This window comes from Seriola lalandi, unplaced genomic scaffold (genome assembly GCF_002814215.2).
Source record: "Seriola lalandi dorsalis isolate HSWRI2012SDOR001 ecotype SW California unplaced genomic scaffold, Sedor1 jcf7180002054378, whole genome shotgun sequence".
Classification (NCBI taxonomy): domain Eukaryota; kingdom Metazoa; phylum Chordata; class Actinopteri; order Carangiformes; family Carangidae; genus Seriola; species Seriola lalandi.
In genome coordinates, this window is record NW_019524931.1 from 461,874 (window position 1) to 479,828 (window position 17,955).

At 39.2% G+C, this 17,955-nt stretch overlaps 1 protein-coding gene across 4 annotated transcripts in view; it reads left to right on the forward strand.

Moving 5' to 3' along the window:
* The window catches only part of slc12a7b (solute carrier family 12 member 7b), a 58,860-nt gene that overhangs the window by 13,508 nt on the left and 27,397 nt on the right, over window positions 1–17,955 (forward strand). The window contains exon 1 of one of the 4 annotated variants that reach the window (XM_087174746.1): window positions 7–233. The exons of the other annotated variants lie outside the window; for them this stretch is intronic. Within the exon in view, the coding sequence (XP_087030872.1) occupies window positions 113–233 (121 nt within the window). The 5' untranslated portion in view covers window positions 7–112. Of the gene's footprint in view, window positions 1–6; window positions 234–17,955 lie in introns of those variants that run through there. 4 annotated transcript variants of the gene reach the window in all.

Sequence of the window (17,955 nt, forward strand, 5' to 3'; positions counted from 1 at the left end):
AGAGAGAGAGAGAGAGAGAGAGAGGAGCAGCAGAACGGAGAGGGAGGAGAAAAGAGAGAGAGATAAGAGTGTGACAAACGGGAGACATCGAGAGGAAGCACATGGTGTAAAAATGCCCACCAACTTCACTGTGGTCCCGGTGAAGGACGGCACGAGAAAAGCAAGAAAGGGGGATGAGGAGGATGATGTGGATGACAACAACGTACTGAAAGAGGAAGAGGAAGACACCCCAGGTGAGATCAGATGTTGTTTTATTTAGCTCCATCAGGTGGGTGATAAATGAGATATATAGAATACTAATTAGAATACAACTTTTTATGCTAAACAAATGTACTAATTTCTATTCAGAAGCACCTTTTTATAGGGTGGAATACATCTTAGGTAGAGAGGTATTTCTCGAAACTTCCAGACTTTGCTTACAGTATCCAGTGCAAGCTGATAATTTGGCTTCATTGCACCAGTTACTGTTGCCTATATTTTTCAGAAAAACTGTTTATGGGCTGTGTGTGGGTGGATAATGTGTAGGGGAGACGGTGAATTTTAGGGATGGCTTGTTCATTTTCCAGCAACTGCGTGAGACGAGGGTTCCCCTCACACGCCACTGCCACTCTAGGGATTATGACATGAATTTTTGTTCCATGCCAGTGTTTCCCCTTTGGCCCGAATCTCTCTCTTATTTCCCATTGTCCCCCTCCAAATCACTGGTTTCCTTTTTTTTCTTTTTCTTTTTTTCTGGTTTTCAGTGTTGTATTCCTGGCCTCAACAAACCACTTTTATTCTACTCTGCTCTGTTTTTTTGTTCTTTATTCTGGCACATTTCCTAGTCTTGTAGTAACAAACACAGGACCAACACATATGGTCTAATTGGGACACCCATGACCCATCTCTCCATGTTGATTATTATTGACATGCAACCTCCAACATGGCTCAACCTCTGACCATCGAACAGTGAACTTTAGTGTCTAACAAACAACAGGATAACAGAACTTTCCACCTTGGCTCAGGCAGGACACATAGTCCAATGGTAACCCTGCTGGATGAAGACAAAATACATACATGAACTTCAACAGCACTTGTATGTGTTTTATATGTAAAGCTCAGCAAATCTGTCCGAGTTACAAATTAGAGAACCACAGCGTACTTTGTGAAGCCTGATATAGTTTGTATTAATTGAGCTGACAGTTGGTAGAATGCCACCTTTTTGATCTTAAAAGATAGCTTAACTTTGCCCTACTATCTGAATCCCTTTTTTCCATTCTTACAGTACTCATTTTAACTGGACACATACATGAATGTGTTGGAACAACATCAAATCCCTCTGCCCTCTGCCAACCTGGTATCAACCTGTTTAAAGGCACACAGCCAGGGCAACATTTTTAAACCTCTGTTTTTCCAGAGTAGCAATAGCAAGGAGAGGTCATGGAGTGCATATTTAACAAACTCCTCTCCAATAGTCCATGTTTTGCCAGACTGCTCTTAGTTAAGTTGCTGCTTTTACAGCACTTCATATGGCGCTGAGAGAATCAGTTCCCAGTATTTAATTCCTGCTGCGGAGCTGCAATTACAGCTGCATGCTGGATAAGATTTTATAGACTGTGGGAGAGAGAATGACATTTGATTTGATGGTTATGCAAGATATCATACTGTGGCATGCTTTGGTTTCCCCAGCGCATGTTTGTGCACATGCAACCATTTCTGTCTGTAGTAACAACAATGGTGGGAGAGCAGAGCAAAGGCCATGAACCGAATCTAAAGCCACAAAATTATGTGCTGTAACTTGGCTTGTAGAGGCATCAGGGCCACACACTTTATATGTAGTGATGTTGTTTTAAGGGAGGCAACTCGATTGTCTATCATATGGTCAAACCATACATACAAGCTGGGTGTCAGTTTTGTGTGATTCACCAGGGAGGGTCATTGATAGCATAAACATTGTCGGCTCATGAGCATGTTATGCGGGACTGAGTCAAATAGCAGTCATTGTTATTGATTATCCTGCTGGCTTGCTTCCCGTTGGCTGAGTGGGGGGAGGTGAGACTCCACCCCCATGCTGTAATGTAATGGACTCTAGTTCTCCTCATTCATGCTGAATTCCCTCTTTGTCCTCCTCTCCCTGTTTTGTTCTTTATATTTCCATTGCTTATTCCCTCTTGAGACTGATGTAGCTGTCCCAGTTGACTCTGCATCTAATGAACCCACAATCTGAACAACCAATTTAACTTATGATAAATTTATTCAATACATCAGTGGTAGAGCTGCAGGTCAGTGAAAAGAGAGCAGATGATCTCAAACCCCTATTGTCTTTTGGGTGTTATAGAGTTTATTTTTCCTACCTCACAGTTTGTCATGAAGACTTATGGATAAGTAAAACAGAAGCTGTTTTATTCCTCCCTAGTCAGCCACACAAATGCAAATTTAACCAAATGTCATCAAACTCATGCTTCCTGGCCTGAACCTTGGCTAGTTTTATCAGCACTACACTTTTCTTTTTTCTTACACAATTTAAAGACAAGCCAATAGATTTTTCAAAAACCATCAGTTGGTTGGGTGTTGATATGCACTAAAACAGTGTCCAGCCTGTCCCTTTTTGTTTTCTTTAGAACGACAGAAAGTTAATTGAAGAAGAAATAGCAATGGTGTGGAGGGAAAGTAACAAGTGTCCAGGCAACAAAGCAAGACTGTACGTGATAACGTGGCCACATTATTGGCATTCGTCCTTCTGCGTATATCCAAATTAGAACATAATGAAACACATTAAAAAGCTTGATTTCTCTTTCAATGAACATCTCCGACACACTTCAGTGTGTGTATTCAGTGCAGATATGTGATAGCCCATTGCACTGTATGTGTCACTGTGTATTGCTCGACTGGAGGTCTTTATTTGACTGTACTGCAACAGTACTGTAACAAATCTTTGTTAGTTTCTCTGGAAATACCAACATTGTGGTGATCTGTGAAGAGAACATGATGTTTCTATGTTTCAAGAATTCTTTGGCTGTTTCTTTTTGTTTTGTTTTTTTTGTTTTTTTATTGAGGCTCATTTTAATTTTATATTATTGTTTACATTGATAAAATCTATGATGGATGTACAGGTATGTGTCTTATTTTCCCTGCTGGAACATGCACACAGATTTTGATAGATTGTGGTTGGAGTGATCAGAATCTCTGTGGGAGTGGCTTGGTGCAGTATTGAAAAAGCACTGCTGTGCAAGCCTCTAATATAAATAGTGAATGAATGTGAGCCCTAACTTTGTTCATGTCAGTTCCTCACTCAGTACTCAGGACATGGCTGCATGAACCACGCCTTGTTAATAAATGACAGAGTAGGTATGATGTGGAGCTTCTGGCTTTAGTGCTATAGTATAAGTTGTATAAGTGTTGGTAGTGGTTAGTTTCAACCTACTAATAAATCACTTGTTTACAATGCTAAATGAAAAACTGCTACAGTGAAATGCAAGCTTATTTCAGTGTTAAAGCTGAAACTAAGCAGGTGATCAGACCAAGTGCCTGGGGTACTGCTGCCTCTGTCCGTTGGTCTGTGTGCCCATCTGTCCTAGACATGTGTTTCCTGTTTATTTCCCAGGCAGGTCTGGTTCTGTTTAAAGCTGTTTTCTGTATGTGGCTGTCTGTATTTCTGTTTCTCCTTCTCTCCCTATTATGTTGTTAACTCTGTAACCTCACATGCTTTTGCATATTGTTAGTCGTATTTCAAAAGTGGCACACGCAAAATGCTTTCAGCAAACTGTCATACAAGCATAATGGCTGTTTGAAGTTGTGGTTGGAATTAACTATTTAAAACTATTTTCTCACAATTTAGGTGAGTAACGTAACTGTTGATCGACCAGTTAATCAAATAATCGTTTAATCTCCACCCTCATTAGAGCTGCAACTAAAGTTATTTTAAAAATCAATTACTCTGTCAGTTATACTCACTCATGGTTAATCAATTAATTGTTTGGTCTATAAAACAGTGAATAACACCCCTTCCTATTTCCCAGAGCCTAAGGCGGGTTAATCTAATTGTTGTTGTTTTGTTCGACCAACTCTCCAAAAAGTATATTCAGTTTACAATAATGTTGGACAGGCCCATGTTCTAGACTGCTTAGATTGAGGGGAGCATTAAGAGATGTTGACTGGTCAGTAACTGCCAGACTTTAAGACTAGATTAAGAATCTAATAATACATAAGCAAGTGGGTCGGGGAACAGGATTGAAATGATAGCAAAGTAACTGCACCGTCTGCTGTATCCAGTTTTTATATGGCCAGACAAACCAATCAGATATAAATAAACTCCACTTATTTGAATGTGGGCCTGATGTTGGAGAAGGAAAGCGGCAGATCATTACATTTAAGCAACTGGAATCAGAGAAAGTTTGACATTTTTATTGAAAAATGTTATCGCAAATTCAGTAAAATAGTCACAGACTAATTTTCTGTCGATCAATTAATCTACTAATTGTGGCACTGTATGTAAACAATTTCATCCACCGCTAATGTATTGTTAGCGGTGGATGAAATAAAAGCAAAAAGGTCCATAGGGGAGCTTTTCAAAATCAACCCAGTGATTCAGGGAGGGCTTCTTCAGTGTGGGAACATAACGACCTGTGATTATGCCCGTACATAATTCTCTTCTAGCTTGTGACTGTTTTGAAATGTAAAATTTAAAAGGGAAAGAAGCAGTATTTGGAAAAGGTCTAGCTTGAACATTATATTGACAACTAAGGCCATTTATTAAGAGATATGAGAGGAATGGAACTTGTGCCTTATTCTGTATTTATTAATGTTGTTCCCAGATTGCTTTGAGGTGTGAAAGAGTAGACTTTTTCTATTTGAACAAGGAATACGTAAAATATAACATTTGTCAGGTCTAATAATTTGGTGGTATGGGTCTGTCTCAGTGGACAGGTCTTCAAGACACAGCTACAGACCTGGTTCTGGTCTCAGTTTCCTGTAGGAGCAGTTTGGAAACTCTTTTTGTGTTTTAGTTTATTTATACTGCAGCGTGTGTCCAGCCTGACCCTGCAAAGTTGCTCAACTCTCAGTGTGTTTGGATTGGCCACATTACTTAGTCCTGCCTGTTCCATCTACAACACAGCAAGACAGCCAGACACTGTTATTCAAGGTTAGTATTTGCACCCTGTGGGTCATGGAAACATAAAGATGTATCCTCCACAAATAATTCTTGGGAATAGTATCATACATGTTTGCTACGCTCATGGTCGGATAATGCTTTGTGAGTCTTGTTTCTTGTTTGTGAGTTTAGGGTATCGCTACTGAATCAGATTAATAGGTTGTTAAGCAGAAAATTCACCTTGAGTATCCATATACATTTATACACAAACAGCTCTCTAACATATACACTATATTTAAACATTCTAATTTATTCCACTATATAGATAGATGAGTCAAATTGGACTCTGTGCTTTCCCTTGTCTCTGTGGTGTAATATGCTGATGGGTGGGTGTTGTCAGTAAGGAGATGAATACAGAGAAAAGAGAAGGAAGAAAGGAGTGATAGTAATGTTACATTAGGAATGTAGGGAGTGAGTGAAGCAAAGGGACATGACATAAAATGATTTATAACCTCAGAATATTTGGTTTATTAACACCAGCACTGAAAAATTTGCACCTGATACTGAATGAGCCAAGTTTCAAAAGGAAAAACAAAGACATCCACAGCATGAAGTGCCTGCACTGTTGATTCTCAAGCATTTGCTAAAGACTTAAGATGAAATGTAAACTTCACTAAGATTTGACCTGATTTGGCAGGTTGGGGAAAGTAAAACAACAAAACAGGTCCTACTGTGTGCACACATGCTCAAGACATAATAGATCTAAGGTGAGAATACTAATTTATCCTGTACCTATAAAAAAAAATAAAAAATTCCCAACATAATGAACACACATTAAATTATCATGAGAGATGTCCAGCAACTGTCCAGATGTCTGTATTTTCATCTCTGCACACTGGATTCACTCTCTGAGTGCTGCTTGCTATTTCCTGTTCAGGGATCTCCTCCCCACCGGCTCTCTCCTCTCAATATGTTGTCTCTGATAAGCCCTCACCCAATAGCACATGCATTTTTTTGGCTTTTTCTGTGCTCAGTCTATATATCCTTTGACTCTCAACTAAAGTGAGCCCCTCGGGGTTTGCATGACTTTCCTTAACAAAAGTTCATGGACAGTTTCTTTTCTTTTCACCATGTTTAAAAAACTAATAATTCAAATGTCTCTTACAAGGATATCTTGCAAATATAACTATTTCTTTGCCAAATATTCACTGGGGTTAAGCCTTGTTATGTCCATCAGTTTGTTTGTAATGTGTTCCACTCTTTTATGCTTGAGGGTTGGAAGTTGCTAACTACTCAACCCTGTTTCATTAATTCAAATTATGCACACATAGGTGTGACAGTACGGATTTACGTCAGCAAACATGGAGTGACTTTGCTGTTCCGATCATAAGATAACCAATAAACACGATTCAAGTAGGTCTTTGGTAAAAGTGTGGTTAGAACCAAGCTAAATTTAATAGCCATTAAGGTTCCTACTATTGGATGCGGTCACCAACAATAGACATTAGCAGTCTCACTCTGCACAGCTAAGTAATGTGTCAATGCTATTTATCTGCCAACATTTCCATTGTCAAATGTGAAGCGTCTTTAGGGCAGGTATCACATGAAGACACACACACACACACACACACACACACACACACACACACACACACACACACACAACAGTGGTTCTGAGGAAGACACTTTATTGTTTACCAGCTACATTATTGGTGAGAAGCCAGGAATTATGTAATGTGAGAAATGCAGGCTATGTTGATCTCAATAGTTGAAAACATAGTCATGAAGCACGAGATCCATGTATTAATCAGATGCAAGTTCTATGTTGCAAATGTGATCTCTGCAGAAGTATGTGTTTGACATTAAATCACTGCCAACTTAAGAGTTTCTTTTCTTACAACTGATCTCTGACCTAAAATAAGACAGTTTCCCTTTGCTTACCTTTAATAATCTGTCATCATCCAACTGAGCTTTGACAGTGAAGGCTGCACACGTTGCAGTTCTCTAATTTGGCTTACTAAAGAAACAAATCAGGACATACATACTTATTAATATAGTGAGCAGATATTCTCCTCTTCTCTTCTAAATGCTTTCCACTATCCCTTATCAAACATACCCATAGTAGCGCAACAAACATCCGGTTCCTAAAGTCCATCATATCCCTCTGAATTGCCTTGGCTACATTTTAAGTGTACACTGGGAGTTATTAGAGAAGGGTTTGAGCCGGGTCTGGTGTGATTCAGGTTGCAATCCAGCGGTTTCACTTGCCAACTACAGTAACTTCATAGTAAAAGGAGAGGTCTGTATGTATGTGCAGTTTCCTTTAAATTGTGAGATAGTGACACCATCTGGAGAAGGGGGGAATTATTGGAATTATCTGGGTAAGGTGGTGTCTCTCTCTCTCTCTCTCCCTCTCTCTCTCTCTCTCTCTCTCTCTCTCTCTCTCTCCCTCTCCCTCTCTCTTTGGTCTTTCTGGCTTGCTTTGAGTGGAGTTTAATCAGTTTTAGGGAAAAAGGTTTTCCTGCTTTGGAGAAGTCAAATGGCTTCACTGTCATTCATTCTCACATGACCATGATTCATTTGCACTTTTGGTCGGAACAAATGGGTAGGACTACGTAACCTGACCATATACTGTCCTTGCATTTGATTTTGCAATTTAAAGTAAAAATGGATGTGTGTATATCTAGAATTATATTACTCTTGTACAACAAACAATACTTTTTTTTTTTTTTTTTTTTTTAAATATATGCTATCTAAAAATTAAAACTCTTGATTGTATGTTAAATCAGAAGAGTACCTTGAATTGTCAAAGATTTGTTTCTGTTTACTATAACATGCCATCATAGTGTGGCGAAAAAGAAAAGGAAATGTGTATATACACAGAAACGCACACACATATGTCGTGGAACCCACTTATAGTGGTCACATCTGTCTAGGTCAAATTGATCACTATAAGCAGATGATTACTATAGCTGAATTACTTTCCTTTTTCTTTACTAAACGGTGCTGTGGCCCTCTCCTCTTCCAAGCCTGGTCTGAATGGAAACGGTGAAAGCACTGCACACACTCCACTTAATAACATACCTGCTGCAGAGAGAACGAGCACAATAATTATTCTCTGTAAAAGTCCCAAAATGTGAGCAGAGCAGGGACAGGAGGCAAAATAACTAATTTTGAAGATATCAAATGACACACACACTTGCAGTAGACCTGTTGCTGCACCTGTACTCGCTGCTGTCATTCCACATGTTGTCGTTTACTGAGCAGAAGTCCAGTTGTAGTCCAGCTGGCACATAATTACTTGAATATGGTCGTGATGGGTTCTTCTTACTCAGCAGTCATTTAACTTATTTCAGACCAGATCAGTTTTCTAATTGCAACTCCCACCATCACTGTAAGGATGTTTTAATTTATCCAATAAATCCTAAACCCATATATAGAATCTCAGTAACAGTTGTCTCTCTGTCCTTTCTCTCCCGCCCATGCTGTGTGTTGCATAACAGCAACAGTTGTTTACCTGAAGGGTTTAAAGGCTTAGGACATCATTAAGTGCAACACACAGACACTTACGCGTGCGCGCAAACACACACACAAAGACACACATAATAACTACTAACAGCAGCCATCTGACATCAAACCAAGTGAAGCTTGATACTACTAAATCCTTCTTACTGTGTGATTTGATAGCCCCTCTTTAAGCTCTGCCTTGACACATCTGTCAGTTTAATGACACTGGCAACGGATGTTCAGTTTTGTCTTCACATGATGGAGTGTTTTTTCTTTCTTTCAATGTATTGTCACAGTATATAGCCAATGAGTCTACCTGTGTTACCTGAATCACTAACAGATAATATGTTTCAGCCTGATGAAGGTCACTCTCCTGACTCATAGTCAGCCAGTGGCCAGAAGACTGCAGCAGAACGTAAGCTGCAATTTGTCTGTGGCTTAAAAGTGGTATCTTCCTCCACCCTGGAGCCTGGACGTGGCTCCTGCGTTTTATAAAAAGTTCAGGATTAGCCTAATCTGGTTAAGTGATTAGTGCCCACTTCACATGCTTTTAGATGGACAGATTAATGGGCAGCCAAGACAAAGGTAGACAGCAGAGTGTGAGGTTCACAAAAGCTGTGGGGAAAGGCTAGGGCGAGCTTGGTCTGCAATTGTTTATACTGTTTGTTGGCCTGTAGCACATCTTTGGCTCTTTTCAGCTCACATCTAGTTCAGTCCAACTCAAATGAGCTCATATTAGGTGTGCATGCCCTGGTAATGCTGAAGCTGATGCTCGTCAAAGGATTTTCTTTCTAATTTTTTGGTTTTCTGATGATATTGAACAGAGGTTGTTTTACAAAAACATTAAATACATGATTAAGACCTGATGCTCTATTTGTTGCCATGTTAATCAACCCAAAAATTAATACCTAAATGTCATTCATATTTAATGATTTAATAGTAATAGTAGTCATTAAAAATAATAATACTAATAGTATTGACATTAATATTGTAAAGATGCAAAAAATTGCATGGCTACATAACATCCCATAAAATACAGTTTGTTGTCATAGCTCCCAGGTTTATTGTCCTGTGTGCTCCCTGTGCTTTGCTGATCAGTTGACTTTCTCCACCTCTGGCACCCTAGAGGTCAGATAGTAAATGAAACTGCTCTCTGAGGCAGCACCTGAGGTTTAAAATAGTCGACAATTATTGATTCAAAATGATATACTGCACACTTGGATGCCAAGCGCTGTCTCTGCGTCCTCAGCGCCACAAGCTCACAGATGTGCTTTCTGTGAAGAAGCCAGTTTTTACTCTTTTTTTCATCTGTACTTTTTTCCTACATGTGTGTGTATATCCATCCATCCTTCCCTGTCCTGCCACACCCCTAAAACTGTAGGTCTGTCTTACTAATGCTTTTTGCTTCCCTCGCTTTCTGTGCTCCACCCCCTTAGTGAGTATGTTCAGACATGCACGCGCTTGTGTGTGTGTGTGTGTGTGTGTGTGTGTGTGTGTGTGTGTGTGTGTGTGTGTGTGTGAAGCAGGGATCAGAAGCTCAGGGTGGTTGAGGGAAGGGAGGTGTGTGTGTTAGCGAGGGTGCTCTGTGATGCATGGTTGATGCTGCTGACATCGTCGTCACAGGCCACTTTCCACACACACACGCACGCACGCACATAGGCAAACACAAACACCACCGCACGCTGTCAGAAATAGCTGATCCTCACATTATCCACACAGCACAGGCAGCATTCCTGACTTCTGCACCTCACTAGCAGTATCTCTATACTTTGCACCCCCATTACTGGAGTTCCCCAGGGACCACTACTAGGACCCCCTCCCTTTCACCCCCCTTTTCAGCCCCGCTCCTCAGAATGGAGCCCAGGGGAGGCTCTCGACAAAAGGGTAAGTTTTTCTTAACTCCTTCAGTTGCCCTTGACTAACAAAACTATATTTGAGCAAAACACTGTGGCTGCATTGAGTATATTTGGTTAAGTGTGTAACATTTATATCTTGATCTGCAGATTTTTATAGGGCAGGTGTATAAGGATAGTTGTTTTATTGATGGGCTCTCTGTAGCGCACCTGCATTAGAGCCAGTTGTTTGTCTTGCGTAATGATTCTCCTCAAAGATAAATTGCTTCACCAAAGGAAAATCTGGCTTTAACTTGTTGTGTCCCTGGACTAGATTTAGTGTGAATTGTGTAAGGGATGGAGAAGTATTAATCAGCAAAGAGCTTTGTGGTGCTCTGTTTTTAGAGACATTGAGTCAGAAGTCATGCTATTTGCATGAATTGTGATCCTGTATGAATGAATGGACAGAGCATGGCACAGACTGAAAATGTATGCACTGATGGTGCCTTCCAGCAGTTAGACTTAGTGCTTACCAAAAATGTATATAAATGAAGTGAATTTGCTTATTTTTGTTACTGCTACTTCTTGATCTTTAAACTGATAATTGTATGTTTCTTTTTAAATTAATCTTGAGCTATAGGATTTTGACTTGTCTAGACTCACTACATCTCCTACAGCTCTGTCTTTTTTTACTTCCCTCTTCTTTTTTTTTTTTTTTGTAACAATGAGCCATTGGCTAACTCTGGCAGTGTTAGGCAGCTTACAGTGTCGTCACAGTGTGCAGCTTAGTGGTTATAAATAGGATGCATGGTCATTTATTACCACAGTGACCAGAGAAGCTGAGCCTAGCCATTAGCGCATCCTGAATGTACCTGTACCTGCTGGTGAATCTGATGATGAAGTTGCTGAAGTCTGACTCAAAACCATCCTCTCCTGTGAAGTGTGCTTTGGCAGGATCAGGGAATCCCTCTCCCTTATGTAACATCACTGACTCTGATGTAAAAGAAAGCTCTCTAAATTTCCGATGTTAAATCAGTCCAGCATACACCAGAAGTCAGGATTTTCTATACTATGCACAGACTTTATTTGTGCATGGTTGTAATTGTAATGGTGGTGAATTGTTTACTCTTACATATGTACTTGTGTCTACCTATTTCAAGCAGTTTTAGGTACTGACAATTTAATTTGCATTGTGTAATGGAATGAATTAAAACAGTGGTTCCCTAATATGAAAGAAAAATATGGACTAAGCTTTTTCTGATGGGCTTATATCCAGAGAAACTTAATTACAGAAAATATAAAAAAGCTTTTATAAACCTCAGCTTTCTTTACATGTATTTACATGTATTACGCAACGTATATTGCGCATATTACATGAATCTAAAAGGCTGTATTACATGGTATTAAAATAGAAATATTGTGGCAAAGAAATATTTTTATCCTATACTTTTCAGCAGTATTGTAATATAAGGTCAAGTTGTAGTAATTTTTTGGCCAATGAGGAACCACCAGAGTGGTTCTTAAAATATGAGGCTTATATGACAGAATTGTCACCTCATCCTTAAACTTTCTTACTAACACAACTCAAAGTTTTATTATTTTATGACGATGTTAACAGCATAAAATTGGTGAGAATTTATTGTCTTGGCCAAAAATTGTATTTGCACCAGGCCCTTTCATTATTATTTATTAATTCGGCAAGCAGTTAGTAGGAATCTAAAATCTACTTGAATCCAAGTGAACTGGTTTTAACTTTGCTTGGCAGTTTAGGTAGTTGTCATGTTTTCCATCATACCATGGTGTTTTACCATCCAAGCTTTGGGAGTTATCAAAGAAGAGGATGTTCATGTTTTTACCAGAGAGGGTTGATTTTATTTTATTTGATCGATTAATTTGAATATGCCTGGTTTGAATATGTCATTGCCTCTTGCATAGTAAATGCCCTTTAGCAATGTCACACTTTTCAGGGTCACCTAATGTGCTATAGCAGTGGCTCCACCTGCAGAAATGGAACATGTGCACACACACACACACACATACACACGCAAAGCTCTCGCCATTAAAAACACCTGCATTCATTCATCAACAATTACACAGGAGGTTTCACCCATCTCCGTTACCCATTTTTATTATACCCACATCAGTGGGTGGATTGGATTCTGTATTCAGTTTGGTTTAAACTAGGGTTTGACTGATTATTTGACTGGTCTGATATTCAGCTTTTTTGCAGTTATCAGAATTTTTTTGAAACTGATTACTGATAAAATAAATTTAGTTTAAAAATATGCTATTTTGGCTCTGATGCAGCCGCCTTTTCCTTACTGAAGTTACCACTCTGTGGTCTTGAGCATGTCCCACCAGCAGCAACATCTGATTAATTATATGTCCTGAGTAATATCCTGTCAATGCTGAGAGCTACTGTGTGCAGACCAGAACAGCTTTGGTGAGCTAGTAGAGCTGTGTGTCGCAGGTAAAGCAAGTTCATTTGTTGATCCAAGACACACCGAGCAAGAGAGAGCAGAAGAATGAAAGGGAGAGAGAGAAGCCATCAGATCTGAATTGCGTGTGAACAATGGTGGAATTAGCAAGAAAGTTGGGAGAGAGCTATGATTCAACAGACATAGGTGTACGTTTAAATGTACAGTGGGTAGTTAGCTGCTGCAAAGAGGAAAATAGCTAAACTAGCTGGATTGAGGCAGAGCAACAATAAACACTACCTGTAACACAGAAATGCTGGTAACTGGAGACAATATGCTGAGAAGTAGAAATAAAATTACTTGAGTAAAAATGTATTCAGATAAAAGTAAACATGTTACTGTGTTACATTTTTAAAGGGGGGTTAGGGTTAGCCCTAAAACACGTAATGACAAAAAACTATACAACTTCAGGCTACCATTGGTATTTCAATGCATATACAACTATCCCAGGTGAGAACAGCATTGAAAGCAACCAATAAATTCCAGGCACTTTGTAATTATCAGTTGTATGCACAGACTGCAAATATGTTACTATATTACCAGGTCTAATACAACAGTCCTGCAATAAATCTTCCTTCATGAAGGTTAAAATGCTCCGTTTGTAATACAATTGTTGTGTTGGAGGATGTGTGTGGTGCTATGAGGTGTTTGTGTTATTTAGCCTTTGTTCATTAATATAAATGGGGTGGACAAAATAATAGAAACACTTGGACACCACGGCAGGTTTATGCAGCAGTAGTTTTGTGTTGGTAAATCGGCTCCAAATATCAGCTATCGATTTCCTTGATTACCAATAATCAGTATCGGCCCTGATAAAACCATTTCGGTGGATCCTGCTATAAAATTAGAAAATATTGCCCCCAATTTATGACAGATTTGCACTAATCAACAAATCATCTCAGCCCGGCTAAAAGACTAAATATAATGACACAGTAATAACAGTAATAAGTTGCATACAAGGCTGACTGTTTCAGAGTTACTGAATGACTTGTTATATAGGTCACACAGGGCAGTTTTAAGACACAAATCCTGCTTACAGTGCACATACGCTATTTAACAGCAGTCACTGGGCATCATAAGCATTCATATGGAGTTGTGTTTCTGGCCACTCGACGAATGTGACTCTCGTTTAAAGTCTCATTTGGACTTCTGCAACTCCTGAGAGGAATATCTGGTCCATTACCAGTTGGTAGGGGCTGGGCAGGGAGTGAACATTTGATTTATCAAAGCTTGTTTGCTGAAAATATATCTGCTGCAGCTGGAAATGGGTTTCTTGAGAGTGGTAAGAGTAAACACTGCAATAAATTAGCAAACCATAAAAGCATTGTCGAACTACAGAGCTAGGGCTAATTCGCAGTGGGTTCATTACGGCAAGCTTGCAGGTAAACGCCCTTTTTATCTCTTGTGTGAGAAATTGTTTTTACACCGATAGAAAAATCAGAAGGTACAGCAATTCAGTGACTACCAAACATTCAGCCTCGGTCAATTTCTCTTGGCTGACAACCTAGTTTATGGCTGGAATTTCAGGCAGAGTTACACTGTTCAGCTTACCATCTGCAGCGAAAACATCAGGTCTGATCTTAGTCATTTGAAGGTACCATGTCAAAATATTATATATTTGGTTGTGACCACTTGCTTTGTATGGATATGTTGACTTGAATGTGTTCTGATTAATTGCAGGCTTGTCACTGGACATGGTAAAGCAGAGTGTCTTCACTCTTGACTCCTGTCATGACCACAATAAGAACCTGTGACTGCAACATCTTTCAAAAATGTATAACTTGATTGTTTTGTATCCAGAGACCTGTATGTTTAGGTAAAGTACATACAAAGTAAGAAGGGGAAGTTTTGAGAAGAAGGTAAACACAATAAAGACGATGTAGTGCAACCGTGCATGCACTCTTTTACTGCCAAACTGTTAAACCAACACATAAACACCTTTTATTGTACCAAGTAGAGAGAAAAACAATCGTTTTTTTTTAGTGCAGATGTAGTTTTGTAGTTAATGAGGTGAACCTGCTTACTCTGGACTCTCCAAGTCCTCCCAGAACATCGTCTGCAAAAAGAATGTTAACTCCACTCAAATACTGTTCGCCAAAAATCAGGTTCACTGCTTCACTGTGGTTTTAGGTTTCATGGGATTCAACGTGTTGACAGAAGTTTCTCTACGATGCTGCTCCAGTTATTTATGTATAAGTGTTCACATGCCTCTGTTATAAATGGGTTCCATATCACGGTACATACATTATAGTGCACATATAACAGAATCACAGGATGAGTCTGAAAGATCCATTTGGCTGGAGACATTGATGGGCTTTTAAGACCGGATATTTGTTTGCATCCATTGTCAGTTTCATCAAATCACACACATACACACCCTCATAGCAGCTTTCATCTTGAGCGTTACTCTCTTCTCTCTCATTTTCTCCTATAGACCAGGTGCATGTTTGCTAATATATAAATATATAGTGTATATTTCATTTGCTCCTTCTGAACAAGGTTGAGTGTGCGGTGCACATTCAGCATTCCTAAATTGACATGAGAACAGCTGATGTTAGGACTTTAAGCAATGCAGGATGGGTAATAACGTCAAAGAGCAGGCTGCCATCTCTGCAGTATGAAGCTGGTCAGTCATCATAACTGAGCTGGGTTTCCTGAGGGGGGCAGGGGGCAGGCAGAGCTGGATGGGGTGGTAGAAATGTGATCTGAACCTTTTCCCACCAAAGCTACAAGCAATTACCAAGTGGGTTAACCCATGTTGTTAGTTGAACGTCAGTCTTCCACCTTTGTGGTGTGAAATAATGTTAATGCTTAGATGTTTTTATTTCTTTTTAGTGAGAAACTGCAGTGCAAATGCATCTGATCATGTTTAGACATAAATATGAATTTCCAGGAAGCTGAGTAAATTAGTCCAAGGAAATTGACAACATGCGTAATGTGCACAGAGGCTAACATCTGTTAACTAGGCCAGAGTGTTGTCACTGCTACTGTATATGAAATGGGACCATGTCCCGCAGGATTGTTCACTACAGCAGACCTAAGGACACTCACACATACACACACATGTTGACATTTACACACCAACAGTCAGGATTATATGTAGACAGACTGACAGACATGGATAGTCGGATAATCTGCATCTTCCATTGCATTGACCTGTCAATTGCCCTTTTTCTTTAGTGCAATCTACTGCAACGTTGACTGCAGTAACTGAAGTATTTGGTATCTACTGGGAGGATTTTGTGGCAGCTGGCACCTCTGCCTTGTTTGGAATGGTGATGTGGAAGTACAGCTGGAGGTCACTGGAGGATTTAATGACATTGTGGTCACATAAAATTTGTTGCCACTCATCAGTCTTTTAGGTATTTTTAGCTTAAAGGGGCACAAGATCACAGCTTTCATTGACTGTAAGTGTGTTACCATTGGGTGATGACCACGTTAATAAAAAAAAAAAAAACAAATTAAGATTCAGAGACGCAATTACGACTACTTCTGTCTTGCTATGATTAATCAAAATTAATTTATTTCATTGATTATCGAAAATAGATTTAATCGACTTATTGCTCCAGCTTTTAGTTAAACATAATCCTTAAGTGACGTAATTGTGATGTCCAAAATGACAGCTCTTGTTTGGCAATGCAACACAAGAAAGTAGATTATTTTTAATATTGATTGCTGGCTGTGTCACTAAATATTTTCTTAACTGTAATGGTGGACTTTTTCTGGCTGCAGTTGTCTATGATCATTTTATCTTGAGTTATTGTAAACGATAGTGACAACTTCCTGTTTGACGCCTAAAGCACCTTACACATGTGCACGTTCTAAAGCGGAAAGTTCATCTGATTTGAACAGTCCTGCCAGTTTTAGCCTCCTGCCGGGCCTCAAAGAGGATTAAGCTGGTGTCATTTAAGACAATGATTACCTGTAGTGTGCAGCGTCTAAAGAGATAAGCGATGACTAACGGGTTGACTCACCCTTGGCTGCATCCTCAAAGTATCATACAGAATAGTCACTATCTTAAATTCATTCCCCGTAGTCCCAATTTATTGAAACATTGTCTCCTAACCTATCACATTCTGCTATCCCACTCAGACTGTGTTTTAAAGAACCACACAGTACGAGGACATAGTGACTTTCCCTGTGATTACTAGCAAGCTAAGCCATGCTGCAAGCCTCTTATTCCCCTGCAGCTGGATCAAGCAGTAAAAGTTATCCATGAAATCCCCATTGCAGTCAGAGTTCACAATAGGCAGCTCCATTGATGGATGAAGAAGTCCAGGCAGAGAGCCGTGGTTGTGGCTGACTCAACAATGTAAGGGCCACCCTGACAAATAATGTATAATGTTATATGGTTGTTGATATTTCTTGTACTGTCTTGAGGCAATGCATTGTTTAATTGTAGGGAACAAGTAGCTTAAAACTGAAAACTGATTCTTTCTGGATAAAGGTCATGAACATTACAACCACACCAGATATTTTCTATAGAAGTGAGATCACGTAATGATGACAATATGGATCATGATGTAATATTTTCTTAGAGTCAGAAATGTATTGGATATTTAACACAGCATATCTTCATGTGTCTGCATGTCAGTTCTTGAGAGACCTGGTCTCACTTATTACAGTGAGGTGTTCATTTTTCAGGATATTCGTCATTTGAGGCAGAATTTGAGGATGTTTATAAGAATTTCATCCATCCAGAGTGCCATTTTTGTCAGGAGTTAATTAACTGGTCAATTAATAGATTTTTTTTTTTGATAATGGATTAATTGTCTTTTTTCAAGTGCATTTGCATCACATTACATTACATTGGTTTCAGCTTCTCAAAAGTGATGATTGTCTTTGTTATATTTATCATCTTAAACTGAAAAACTGTTTGGTTTTGGACTGTTGGTCAGAAAATGAAGACATCACCTTGAGCTCTGGGAAATGATATTCAGCATTTTTCAGTCTTTTTTTGATATTACAGGCAAACCATTTACCCGTAATTGATTACTCAATAAGATAATAGGCAGTCCGCCCTAGACTGAATAATAAACTCACCAGTATTGATTGAACATGGTTGGAG